Raw genomic sequence first — 14222 nt, 5'->3', positions numbered from 1 at the left:
GATCAGCCACCTTAGTACCCCAAAACGGCTTATGTGATGACATCGTTTGGGGCATGTTCTCATGCATCTTTAATTAGGCACGTGCCAGAACAGGAAGGTGTACATCTTCATGCGTGCTTGTCTCAGTAAGTACAGGATGGGTACTCACATGTGCAGTGCAGTTTGGGCCTTGGCCGCCTCCTGTTTGGTGCTGTATCGAATCAGGGCAGTGCCCTGGGTTAGGTTCAGATGGAATGTCAGCAGTGGGCCGTGCTGCATGCAGATGGTTCTCAAGGTTGACCCATCAATCTAAGGAGTAAGACATTTGTGAGATAAAAACTGGAAGTGAGGTATGAAAGAAAGTCATGTGATCTTACATATGAGAATGAGAGGGCTTCAGTGCAATTGATAAATAATAGCATCAGTACTAAATAAGTCTTGCAGGGATGAATGAAGAACTCAAGACAAAGAGTGAGTGTACTGAATATAGAAGTCTTCAAGTGAAATTTTAAGATATTTAAAGCACTGAGCTGAAATCTAACCTGCCCATTTTGCAAATAAAAAGTGTGCACAGCCTGGCTGGTGGTGCAGTGCAGTAAACAGAGTGTTGTTCTGGAGCACTAGAGTTGCCAGCTTGACGCCAAAGTTGCAGGTATGAGCCCTGGTCAGAGTTTATCTGAGAAGCAATCAACAGGTACACAACTAGGTGGAGCAATGAGTTGATGCTTTTTTCTTTCTCCCCCCACCCTTCCTTCTTCTCTCTCTCTCTCTCACACACACAAAGTTTAAACAAATGTAGCTCCAAATAAAAGCATATGATTCGACTTGTGGTCTATATTCTTTAAGAGGCAAACAAGTGAACACATGCTAATTTGTAGGGCTTTAAAAAAAGAAAATAATATGGTACTTTATAGAAGTTTAAGAAAATGTGCAAAGTTCTTAGCATCATAACTCATGTAGTATTCCTCCACTTCCCAAGTTAACAATCTAAAAAAGAGGTAAAGAGGAAGCCACCAACAAGAAAAGCATGGCTAACCATCTGATGATTTAGAACAGTGGTAGTCAACCTGGTCCCTACAGCCCACTAGTGGGCGTTCCAGCTTTCATGATGGGCGGTAGCAGAGCAACCAAAGTATAAAGAAAAAGATAGATTTAACTATAGTAAGATGTTTTATAAAGATTTATTCTGCCAAACAGCAAAAATCTGACATAAAGTACTTGGTAAGTAGTTATTATTATATGCTTTAACTTGCTGTAACTCTGCTTTATAAATTTTATAAAGTTAAGTTACTTCCCTACTTTATAAATCACCATTACTGTGGAACCGGTGGGAGGTTAGAAAATTTTACTACTAACAGATACAAAAAGGTTGACTACCCCCGATTTAGAATGTTGATGGCTGTCTCAGCTCATAGATTATTCGGATGTCCTCTTACTCCTACTTTGGCCATCACAAGGTGAGACTATTTCTACCTACTCTCTGTCCTCTGCTGCCCGCAGCTGATGGGACCAAAAACTGTAGTCACTCACTTTAGTCAGACTCTCATCAATAAGATGTCCAGTGACAGAGGATAACTGCCCTCATCTATGACTCAAATGAACAAGTCTATTTATTCACTCTGATTAATTGATTTGCATCAAGATCTTAACTATGTTTATTTAAGCTGCTCAGTCCAATATTTCAGTTCATTTCTTTGGAAGTGAAACAGATTTCTATTGGAATAGACTTCAAAAGTTATACTGCTGTTGGCGGCAGTAGAAATATTCTGTGGTTTTACCATGGAAACAGCAGGATGAAACTGGCAGTTTCACCATAATTTGTGTTAGAAAATGACTGGAGAACCAGACCAGGCAGTGACATTGTGGACAGAGTGGTGGCCTGAGACACAGAGGACCCAGGTTCGAAACCCCAAGGTCACCAGCTTGAGTGCGGGCTCATAGACATGATCCCATAGTTGCTGGCTTGAGCAAGGGGTCACTGGTTAGGCTAGAGCCCCACTGTCAAGGCACCTATGAAAAAGCAATCAATGAACAACTAAGGTCCTTTAATGAAGAATTAATGCTTCTCATCTTTCTCCCTTTCAGTCTGGCTGTCCCTATCTGCTGTTCTGTCTCTCTCTTGCTAAAAAAAAAAAAAAAAGAAAATGATTGGAGAAACAGCTCTTAGCATCGTCTTTAAAGTGACAACTGATTATAGAAACATATCAGTGTTTGCCACTAGTGATTTTTCAGAAGAGATGTCTTTTAAACAAACTTTAGTTGATTAAAAAGTAAATTTATCCAGATATCAAAGATTTGACCTCATAGGCTTTTAAGCTACAATTGAGATTAGTTTGCTATTAAATGGTGTTAATTTTTTAAATTAATCAATTCTTTCTCTCATCCAAGTATTAACCAGGTCTGATCCTGCTTAGCTTCCAAAATCATACGAAATCAAGTGCATTCAGAGTGGTATGGCCGTAGACTAAAATTAATCAATTATTTCTAATATAAACACAGCCAATCCCTATATTCATTTTGTATAAATACACAGATGCACTTACCAGTTTTCATATTATAAAACAGAAGTAAACAGCTGGTTAGTTTGCCTAGGCTCATTTCAACACAGTGTACCTCTTCTCTCATCCTGACCACATTACACCCACCACACTGTGGGACTACTTAGAAATAATGAGGAGAATATCGTTTTGAGGATGGCTATATAAAATCTTCATGCTTCAATCAACTATTATTAGCTAAATAAATAACCTGGGGCTGTTAGCTGAATTACTAGATATAGGGACTAAAAGCCAATCCAGACTCTCCCTTATTTAAACTGTATTTAGGAAACTGCCTTTCTCAACAGGTACCATGAAATACAAGCCCTGGATTACTTCCCACAAAATGGGTTCACTGGGTAAATAAATTTAGGAGAAGCTGTATTTCTCCATAGAGACTTGTAATACATGTTAGCATATTAAAGGATCTAAGAAGTCTCACAGTGGGGAAACCTACTTGATTTTGTTTAATCAAATATACATTCCAAACATATTAGGTCAGTCACCTACAAATATACCCCTAGGAACCACTATAGAAAGTACTAGTACTAGCTTAGTAAGGTGCACCCAAATCCATTTATGAATCAAATGGTAGACAAATCATTCTGTGTGTCAAAGGCAGGGAGGTATAACTGATCCCTTCTAACAAGGTGTTGTAAAAGTTGTGCTGTCAAGTCCAAATGAAGGTATGGGCTCTGTTTCGATGGTTCATTTAACCTAGTTTGAACGCTCAACATAATGCTGCTGCAAATACGTCAGTTATCAAGCAACCAATGGGAAGGGGAAGACAGTCTGGTCCAAATGAAGTCCCCCTATAGGGTAAACAACTCAGAGAGCATGTTCTGATGACAAAAATTAGTGATGCCATCTACACAGAAGAGTGTAACAGAGAAAAATCACAAGTACCTATGGGGCATTTAAGCTATAAGAGACACATTCCTTCTGCAGAGATAGATGGTTAATTATTTATGAAGCAGAAATATGGTTAATAGTGAGCCTCAAAAGTCTTAAATAAAAAAAAAAACAACAAGTAATTTTCTTGGCAGGTGGTTAAAATACTTAAACATCCATTTCCCACTTGGTTCTAGATTCTGACAGGCAGAGCTACACAGCAAGTTATCTCTGCTGGACAGAATTCACCAGATAAATTATTATTTTATAAACTACATGTATTAACATCACCATGAAGGCAGGCGTGAAGCTGCATGGCCAACATCCCCCATTCAGCAGTAGCTTCAAGCCTTGGGTGGGGAAACTCTTGCGGGCTGGACCCCTCTGCAGTGACTAGGAAATAAATGAGCTTTCATTTCTGCCCACATCTCCTAGTTTTCTCTCTTTTAACACAATTAAGTCCTATTTAGAAAAATCACAAGGAAGCATGATTACCTGTGGAGTGAGATTGTGAAGAACCAACCAGTAACTAGGACGAACTGAACCACCATCACTCCAGGTAGAGGCTGTAGGGAATCAGAAAAAAGATTAAGAACAGTCATCAAAAAATTTTAAAAGGCATGAATGAGAAACATTTTTCTTTGGCCCACATCCTTCTTCTCTCTTTCTATAAATCACTGTCTCTTTTTTACCTCATTCTGACCTTTACCTCATCACCAAATAGCCAGCTCTCTTCTCCTAGCCCTGGATCCCTATGCACTCTTATGCATTCTCTACAAGACAAGGTTTTCCCTCTACTGCTCTCACTCTGCTGTTGGCCACTTTACTCGACCAGCACCTCGGCAGTTCTTGGGTCCCTATGCTTTACACTGACTACAATTTTCTATTCAAGAGATACTTTTCCCTCTACCAGCCAACTGTACTTTTCTCTTCTTTGAAGACATCATCATGTCTTTATCATTTCTGTTAACATAAGACCTCTGTGTTTGAACAATGATGCTGCTTTAGGCAGATCCTTCTTACCAGAGGCAAGCCGTGAGTCCTGTGTCCCCCACCCCCTGACTGATCGGGGTGCTGTGCTGCTCCAGGGAGATGATGGTTTGGGGTTGGTCAGACCAGGAGGTGGGCGGGGCAGCGGTGTAGTGTTCCTTGAGGAAATATGGTTTTTCCACATCTTGTTGGAGAGATGAGTGGGGTTGTGTCCTATGGGATCTGGGGACCATGTTGATTTGTAATCAGGGAACTTTGCTATAAAAAAATTGAGGAAGGAATAAAGTTATATAGGTCACCTTTGTCACCAAATACACATAAATTTTGCATATACATGCACACATTTAAATTATAAAAATAGGCCCTGGCCGGCTGGCTCAGCGGTAGAGCGTTGGCCTGGCGTGTGAGGGACCCGGGTTCGATTCCCGGCCAGGGCACATAGGAGAGGCGCCCATTTGCTTCTCCACCCCCACCACTCCTTCCTCTCTGTCTCTCTCTTCCCCTCCCGCAGCCAAGGCTCCATTGGAGCGGAGATGGCCCGGGCGCTGGGGATGGCTCCTTGGCCTCTGCCCCAGGAGTGGCTCTGGTCGTGGCAGAGCGAAGCCCCGGAGGGGCAGAGCATCGCCCCCTGGTGGGCAGAGCGACGCCCCGGAGGGGCAGAGCATCGCCCCCTGGTGGGCGTGCCGGGTGGATCCCGGTCGGGCGCATGCGGGAGTCTGTCTGTCTGACTGTCTCTCCCCGTTTCCAGCTTCAGAAAAATAAAAATTAAAAAAAAAAATTATAAAAATAGAAAGCAAGCATTTTAAAAGCAGCAATACAAAATAACATTGTTCTTTGAGCTTATTAAATATTACATTTTCAATAACAACTACTCTGAATCGACAAGTTTACAAATGGACTAAAGGTTTAATAAGATAACTAATTCTCACTTTCTTAGCTAAACATAAGCTGAAAGGGAAGATGAATTCAAGGAGAGTATTTCTGAAACCATCAATCTTACAGCATGTGAAATCTAGTGGAACTAAAATGTTCTATAAACATTTACTGACTTAATAGAAAGTACATTAGAAAATTAAACTTTTCTTTTTTTTTAAATTAACTGATTTTATATTTTTCTGAAATTGGAAACGGGAGGCAGTCAGACAGACTCCCGCATGCGCCCGACTGGGATCCACCCGGCATGCCCACCAGGGGGTGATGCTCTGCCCATCTGGGGCGTCGCTCTGTTGCAACCAGAGCCATTCTAGCGCCTGAGGCAGAGGCCACACAGCCATCCTCAGTGCCCGGGCCAACTTTGCAATGGAGCCTTGGCTGCGGGATGGGAAGAGAGAGAAAGGAAGGAGAGGGGGAGGGGAGGAGAGAGAAAGAAAGGAGAGGGGGAGGGGAAGAGAAAGAGGGGAGGGGTGGAGAAGCAGATGGGCACCTCTCCTGTGTGCCCTGGCCAGGAATCGAACCCAGGACTCCTGAACGCCAGGCCGACGCTCTACCACTGAGCCAACTGGCCAGGGCCTACTTACTGATTTTAAAGAGAGAGGAAAGGGGAGAGAGAGACAGACAGACAGAAACATCATTCTGTTTCTGTATGTCCTGACTGGGGATTGAACCAGCAACTTTTGTGAATTGGGACAATGCTCTAACCAATCGAGCCATTCAGCCACTTTTCTTGATTCAGAATATTAGATACTGATTTTCAAACACTTTTAAAATACAATCAACAAATATTCACTGAGGGCTTCCTATGCTTTAAGGCACTAAAAGTGTATGGGTAATATAAAAAGTTATTCTCAAGAACTTCAAGTTCAGATGGGATGAAAAACAAAATTGGTAGTCCCAGGCAATGTTCTGTATGTTCAACACAAAGGAGAAAGACAACATTGGGCTATGAGCAAAGGGCTTTGCAAAGATAGGTCTTGAAGGATTTACATAAATAGGTGGGCTCCGACAGACTGGAAAACATAAACCAAGGTTCAATTTAAACACTTTCTGTACCAAATGTTTCCCCCCAATTCTGGCTGAACAACATTTCAGGGGGCAGACAGGTAAAGGAGTCCATAAAGGTAGGCTGGAGATTGATTAAATACTATTAGAAGATTCCGCAGATTTCAGCATTTAGTGTTTAAAGTAGGATTTAAAATCTGGGTGACAGTAAATAGAACGGAATGGAAGACATGGGTAAGAGAGATACGACAGCAGACTAAACCACTCAGAGACATCATCACTGCCTGTTTTCAGTGAGCAAGAGAGAAATGAAGAGCAAGAAAATACTGAGATTTTGTGACTCAGTTGACACGTGAGCATCACTAAGAAAAATACAGTTTATTTAAAAAGGAAAGATAATTTTGGAGGTGGGACAGTAAATACTCAATTTGAGAAAATATTTGGGATGATTCTTGGGTCATCTCTCGGGTGACTATCCAATTGTGGATAAAAGATAACACTGTTCAACCTGAGATATGAGCAGTCACAAGAATAAAAGAGTTAGATTAAAATGAGTTTTTATATGTAAAGAAAAAAGTTCTGTAAAAGTATACTGTAGGATTGTGGTTAGAAACATAAAATACTGAGTTCCTTAGCACACTTACTCAGACCTGTAGCAAATTACATCAACTCTTTGAACCTCTTCATCTACAAAATGGGATAACATCAAGACTCCCCCCATACACTTTGACAAAGGTAAGATAAGAATGCATGCTAAAGGCTTAGCATGCTACCTGGTTTGCAAGGGCACTCAATAAAGGATAGGTTATTGTTGCACTGCTGAAAGGACACAGAGGTAGAAAGAAAAAATATTAAATACAATTTATATGGCCATTAATTTGTCATGTCTTAGCAAGCAGCTAAGAATTTGTCTTACTTTCTAATAGAATCCTTAACGACTTTAATGGCTTAAGGTACAACTTTTACAAGACCAAAGTGACAATTAACTAAACTGTCTACCAATCTGTAAGGCACTGTGTTAAGTGACACAAGTGTAACCTCTTAACATAACAGCTTCCTGCATTTATATCACCATCTACTTTGTCCTAAGTCTTGTCCTGACTCTCTGAGACTGAAAGCTCCCCGAGGACATGGCCAATACAAGAGTGGTGCCTCCACCTATGCTGATACATGCTACTCAACTTCTATAAAAGTATTCCTTCAGAAATAAATGCCAACTTCCTTTGTAAAAAAGAACCTGAAAAGAGCTAACCAAAAGGAAACAAACAGGTCACACTCATACCTGAAGTGCTATGAACGTTGGTAAAGGAGTTGTCAGAGGCACTGTAGGGCCAGGCACCAGGTGAAGGCAGCGAGGTGTTGAGGGAAGAATTAGACCCTTTGAGTGACAAATGAAAAACAAGATAAAAATATTGCAGATAAATGTCAGTACAAGTGAAACCTTGAAATATTTTATTTAACTTGCAATAGAAGAAGAAACAAAATATATCTAAAAAATGATGTGAAAAGCTTTACATTCTTATGTTTTCTAGTTAAATTAATAGATAATAGCAAGTATAAATGAAGCTACAGATTGAAAAATTTAAAAATGTTGGGTGCTGAATCAACACAAGGGACATTTGACTGATTTACCTGTGGTATTATCCCGCAGAAGTTGGTGGTCAGTATCTACAATGGGAGATGTGGCTGAACCCCCCAGCACGCTTCCTGGGGTGACATAGGGATCAGATTCAGGGTCAATGTTTTGGATACCTTTCCATGGCACTCCTGGTTGGAATTCTGAGAGAAGAAGTATTAGAGGTAGAAGGTTGTTCAAAAATGGTAAAATAAAGCTTTTTGTTTTGTTTTTTGTTTTTGAGAGAGGCTGGGGGAAAGAAAGGGAGAGAGAAAGAGAGACAGGAACATCAAGCAACTCCTGTATGTGCCCCAACTGGGGAATTGAATTGGCAACCTCAGCGCTTTGGGATGACACTCCAGAGCTATCTGGCCAGGGCTTAACTTTTATTGATTATTAGAAAGACAGAGAGGAAGGGTGGGGGAGAGCATTTGTTGTTCCACTCAGTCATGCATTTTTTGGTTGCTTCCTCTGTGTGCCCTGACTGGGGACTGAACTTACAACCTTGTTTCAGGATGATGCTCTTAACAGACTGAGCTAACCAGCCAGAGCCAAAGTTATGTTTTGATATAAAAAATAGGTATGTAAAAAGTCTAAATATTCAATCTATTTTATTTCAGATATTCATCATAAAAGAAAAAAAAAAGAAAAAAAAGTCAGCTTCAACATATACTCTTCCAGCACCACCTTTGTGTCATCACAACATGTCAATCTTCTCTATGGTTGTGAACTTGACGCTAGAATTCATCAGTGCCTGGCCCCAGAACCTCTCTTCCTACTCCCAGGGAAATTCAGGCCTGAAGGCAGGGAAGCAGGATTAGCAGCCTGGTGCTCATGAGAACTGTTCAGGCATCTAGGACAAGAACTGGAAGAATGCCCTAACCAGATGGTTCAGTTGGCAGAGCATTGTTCTGACACACAGAGGTTGCCGGTTTAGTCCCTGGTCAGGGAACATACAGAAACAGGTAGATGTTTGTGTCTTTCTCTCTCCCTTCCTCTAAAACCATCAAATAAAAACTAAAAAAAAAAAAAAAAGAACTGGAAGAAGAAAATCTAGGTTGGCAATCAGTAACTTCTTCCATCTATCTTACCAGAAACTTGCTCAGATGCACAAACGAAAACACAATACAAATGACCACTACTAAAGAAACTGAGCAGGGACAACTGGCAGGAATAATTTGGCTTATCATGAGAAAACCTGGAATATATACAATTAAATGTTTATAATTTTTTATCGGCAAATTTAAGTCATATTCAAAGGTATGTGATAGTATTAATAAACTTTTATTTTCTAATCATGATGAGGAAAAGCAATATGCATTACATATGAACAGCAGGTACTATATGAGCCTACTCTAATAGAATGAAACTCTTACATATTTGTATCACAAATAAAATTATATAGAAGGACATATACCAAATTTTTTATTTTTACTTTCCTACATTTAAATTTTTTTCTACAATGAAAATAGTTTATTTATACCAAAACAGAGAGAAAGAAAGAGAGAGAGAGAAGTAATAAATATTCTCATTGCACTCAGTGCTGCAAACCTGGGAGATAACTGGTAATAAATACTTGTTTAAAAAAATAAATCAGCCTGACTGGTGGTAGCACAGTGGATAGAGCATCAACCTGGGATGCTGAGGACCCAGGTTCAAAATCCCGAGGTCACTGGCTCCGCCTGAGCCCCCTGGTCAAGGCATGAATGAGAGGCAATCAATGAACAACTGAAGTGATGCAACTATAAGTTGATACTTCTCATGTCTCTCTCTTCCTCCCTCCCTCCCCTCCCCAAGGAAAAAAAAAATCAAATCATGGACATTTCAGAAGAACCCAGGTTACAAAGCATCCCCTATGACAGATGTATGCCAAGTCCTGGTTCCAACGTCACCTTCTTTTGTCCTCAGATTCTTCTCTCCTGACTTCCTTCAGCTTATCCAAGTCCATGCAATATTTACCACACTGTAACTTACTTTTAATGTAAATACCTTATTTTTTCTTGACTGAACACTATAGAGCAGAGATACTATTTAATGAAAACTTTCTATCTTCATCTTCCCACAGCATAGCACATGTCTTGTTTTTATCAGACAATAATTACTGAATGAAAAAAATTAAAGTGGGTGCCTTAGTCAAGTTGGTGGCAAAACAATCTGTTCAGAACTTGAAATTAACAATTAAAAAACAAATGATATCTGCTGGACCAGGGATGGCACAGTGGATAAGAGCACTGATCTGGGATGCTGAGGTCCAAGTTTTGAAATCCCAAGGTCTTCATCTTAAGTGTGGGATCATTGACATGATCCCATGGTCACTGGCCTGAACCCTAAGGCTGCTGGCTTGAAGCCCAAGGTCACAGGCTTGTCTGGAACCCCCAGTCAAGGCACGTATGAGAAGCAATCAATGAACAACTGAAGTGAAGCAACTACAAGTTGATGATTCTCATCCCTCTCCCTTCCTGTCTCTCTAAACAAACAAACAAACAAACCTACAAAAAAACAAATGATATCTCAGAAAAAAACACTTTCTGGACAATACCTGGAGGCCAACTGGCATTGCTGGATTTACTTCCGATTTTATTTGTTGGTGGAGATTTGGCAGGTAACCAGCTATCACCAGCAGGACCCGTATGGCCACCCAGTGTGTCACCCGGGATGATATCGAACTGGTTGTATGGTGACCCTCCTCGGGTCTTACCAGGGGCCACTATAGCGCCTGATGAGAGAGAAAGGAAATTAATTCACCTTGGAAAGGAGTACTGTGAACAGAACTTGTCAATCTTTTAGTCAGAGAAACTCAAACAAATACAGTATTCTGAAGCTTATGCAGTAGAAAGAATACTAAAGTGAGAGGTCATACTTTAGTACCCATATATAATTAATAAGCAGGATGATCTTGAACAGTTAGTTCATTTCACCTTTCTGAGCCTTTCAGTTTTAAAATTTGATGGTCTTATGAAATTAACTGAACTTTAATAAACTACAAATCATGCCATTATCCCCAGTTTCTACACTAATGACTCGAGAGTGAGAAATAATAAAAATTCTAAACAATTCACAGTATATAAGGCAGGGGTCCCCAAACTACGGCCCGCGGGCTGCATGCGGCCCCCTGAGGCCATTTATCCGGCCCCCGCCGCACTTCCAGAAGGGGCACCTCTTTCATTGGTGGTCAGTGAGAGGAGCATAGTTCCCACTGAAATACGAGTCAGTTTGTTGATTTAAATTTACTTGTTCTTTATTTTAAATATTGTATTTGTTCCCGTTTTGTTTTTTTACTTTAAAATAAGATATGTGCAGTGTGCATAGGGATTTGTTCATAGTTTTTTTTATAGTCCAGCCCTCCAACGTTCTGAGGGACAGTGAACTGGCCCCCTGTGTAAAAAGTTTGGGGACCCCTGATATAAGGTTTTTAACTACATTTGTACTGACAATACCCACCCAAGTTCTTCAGTGCTGAGCAGGCCTAATTTCACTGGAAGAAGCAATATAAATGGAGGGTAGTTCACTGAAGAGAAAAGCATCTGCAATTGCTTTAAATTCCAAAGCAATGAGATGGAATTCCTGCCTACGGTCTTTGCCAGCACAAGACCAGCAGTAAGCTCTGCAGCGCTGAGATCCATGGCCCCACACATGAAGAACAGCAAATCCTTTGTAACTGCCTTCCTGAGAGCATTTCAGCAGTTTTGTCAGTGCACCCTTCATGTATTTTATATGCCATGGGGCAGGGAAAAATTTAAAAGCTTAAAAATTTAAAATTCTCTTTAACAAAAAATGAGCTTCACTTTAAATAATATTTTCAGCCTCTATGAAATATCATTCTACCTCTCAAACAAATTGTACATGCTGCACAGTGTCACTTGATCTATTCTTAGCATCCTATTTATAAACTGATACAATTATTTCCAAGGTAATGTGTTAAAATATTTGTAAAGATATTGATCAAAAGGTTCAGGCCCTGGATGGGTGGCTCAGTGGATAAAGCATCATCCTAGCACACTGAAGTTGCAGGTTCAATCCCCAGTCAGGGCATATATGAGAAGCAATCAACGAGTACAAAACTGAATGAACCAACTAAGTGGAACAACAAACTGATGTCTCTCCCCTCGCCCATGAAAAAAAATTTAAAAAATAAATTTTATTTTGGTTTGGCCTGACCAGGTCGTGGTGCAGTAGATAAAGCAACGCCTGGGATACTGAGGACCCAGGTTTGAAACCCTGAGGTCACCTGCTTGAGTGTGGGACCACAGACATGACCCCAAAGTCACTGGCTTGAGCAAAGGGTCACTGGCTCAGCTGGAGCCTCCTGGTCAAGGTACATATAAAAAAGCAATCAATGAACTACTAAGATGCCGTAACTATTCGTTGATGCTTCTCAACTCTTTCTATTCCTGTCTGTCCTAAATAAATAAATAAATAAATAAATAAATAAATAAAATTTTTTTTTAAAGGATCTGGTTTGGCCTAGTAGGAGTATCATCAAAACCATAAAACCATCTCCATGCTCAGCTAAGATGTCATTGATTTTCTGGAGCTACTGAAAGAAATTTGATTCAAGGGCACATTATAATGAAGTAATAGAACATGAAAAGCTCAATTCCCTTGGGGATTGCTAAAGATTTGGGGAAAATACTAACTGTAATCTCTAAAAAGGCAAGTGGCTACCTTACTACTGAGATACCCTCTCACGTGCCATTTCGTACTTACTGTCATGCACCTATTATGTCTCTGGGGAAGGAAGCAGTGTTAAGTGCCCAAAGCTATAGATGTTGGGCTTGGATTATTCAGTTCAGAAACAGATCACATAGTTTTTAAAAATCATTCTTGATTTTGTGCCACAAAATCAAATGACGATGCTTTGGGATAGCAGCAGAGAGGTCCACACAGCCACTTCAGCAGTCTCCAGATAGGCACATTTTTAAGAGTGGCTTATAAAGAAACCCTGGAAGGCTTTAGACTGATGGGGCTGAGGCCTGTGAGGGAGCTGCACCAGGAGCAGTCCCACACCTATTTGTTTATACTTGGTTCTCATAGCTACGTTGAATCCATGTGAATTACTGTCAATTGAAACAAAGGCTGTAGGAAGAGTCAGAGACCTTTTATCTGTCTTAACAGGGAAAAGGACAAGTTCCTATAGAGATTCTGAAGAAGAAGGGCCGACCCACATTTATAACCAAAGCCTGGAAAGCCCTCAATTGCTGTCCAGCAAACCCTGTAACTCATAAAGAAAGCTTTGTGGAAACTTCAAGTCTCACGTATTGATCTGTTAGTCATCTTTGGAGATTGAAGGGTTCAAAATCAACACGATAGGTATTTGTTGTGATCTCTTACATGTTAAATTAAAAACAAAAAACCTGATTCTGTTCTCTCAGCCAATTCATTAGGATTTTACCTTAATGGGTACTCAAGTTCACTTCTACTACCTTTAATCCCATCCATCCCCACTGCAGGTGAGAAATTTTGCTCCCTTTAATCAGAAATAGCATTTTAAGTTTCTCATAAGTTGAAATAAACACAATCTTCCTTCATAGGTGATCATAAGACCGGGGCTGTGGGGTGGGGGTTGGGGGAGAAAAAGAATCAAAGAGACTCACTAAGAAAAAGCTATAGATCTGTGCTTTAAAATAATTTTACAGGACACTTCATCAAGGCCTGCTGAAGGTTCAAAGAGCTCCAACTCATAATGCTTTGCTTGCCCTTACCATTTTTGTGCATACTGGCTTCCTGTGTGGCTACAGAGGGCAGTCCCTCCATCATGGAGGTCCACTGTTTAAAGCGAGACTCTGTTCCAGCCTCCTTCCCACCAACCATGCCATAGTCCATGCCGCCAGAGCTGAAGCCTAAAACAGAGAACCACATTTTATGTCTTTCTATAAATTTCTAGTATTAGTAAAAAGAATTCTGAGGCAGAACCCATGAATAGCTTCATTTTTAACTTAAAGACTAATTCACAAGGAGTTTCACTCAGAAACAGGTGTTTTGATTCAAAATGCTGATGTTGGCCCTTACTTGCTAAAAAACATGCCTCTGTTAAGGTATGAAAACGTGTGTATGGCTGCCATGTAATTAAGACCATCTCACTCACTGGTTAATTTAGTTAACATTTGTGCCTGAGAGAATGTTGGGGCCAGTAATTCAGCTAAAATGGAGGTGTCCACATATCAAACTAATACAGAATTAAGAGCAGCTACAAGGTTGTGGTAAGGGTTCTGACGGAGGAAAGGCTTTGAAAAGAAGGAAAATTTTATCTAAGGCCTAAACTAGGTATGCAA

At 40.4% G+C, this 14222-nt stretch overlaps 1 protein-coding gene across 4 annotated transcripts in view; it reads right to left on the bottom strand.

The window, feature by feature from the left end:
* TNRC6B (trinucleotide repeat containing adaptor 6B) overlaps window positions 1-14222 on the bottom strand; it is a 286705-nt gene that overhangs the window by 13596 nt on the left and 258887 nt on the right. For all 4 annotated transcript variants that reach the window (XM_066358478.1, XM_066358477.1, XM_066358474.1 and 1 more), the window contains 7 exons: window positions 13653-13790; window positions 10490-10666; window positions 7968-8114; window positions 7618-7713; window positions 4431-4655; window positions 3903-3973; window positions 149-288 (listed from right to left, as the gene is read on the bottom strand). In XM_066358478.1, coding sequence (XP_066214575.1) covers window positions 149-288; window positions 3903-3973; window positions 4431-4655; window positions 7618-7713; window positions 7968-8114; window positions 10490-10666; window positions 13653-13790 — 994 coding nt within the window. The remainder of the gene's footprint in view (window positions 1-148; window positions 289-3902; window positions 3974-4430; window positions 4656-7617; window positions 7714-7967; window positions 8115-10489; window positions 10667-13652; window positions 13791-14222) is intronic.

This window comes from Saccopteryx leptura, chromosome 1, assembly GCF_036850995.1.
Source record: "Saccopteryx leptura isolate mSacLep1 chromosome 1, mSacLep1_pri_phased_curated, whole genome shotgun sequence".
NCBI lineage: Eukaryota > Metazoa > Chordata > Mammalia > Chiroptera > Emballonuridae > Saccopteryx > Saccopteryx leptura.
This window is presented reverse-complemented; position numbering and strand designations above follow the sequence as displayed.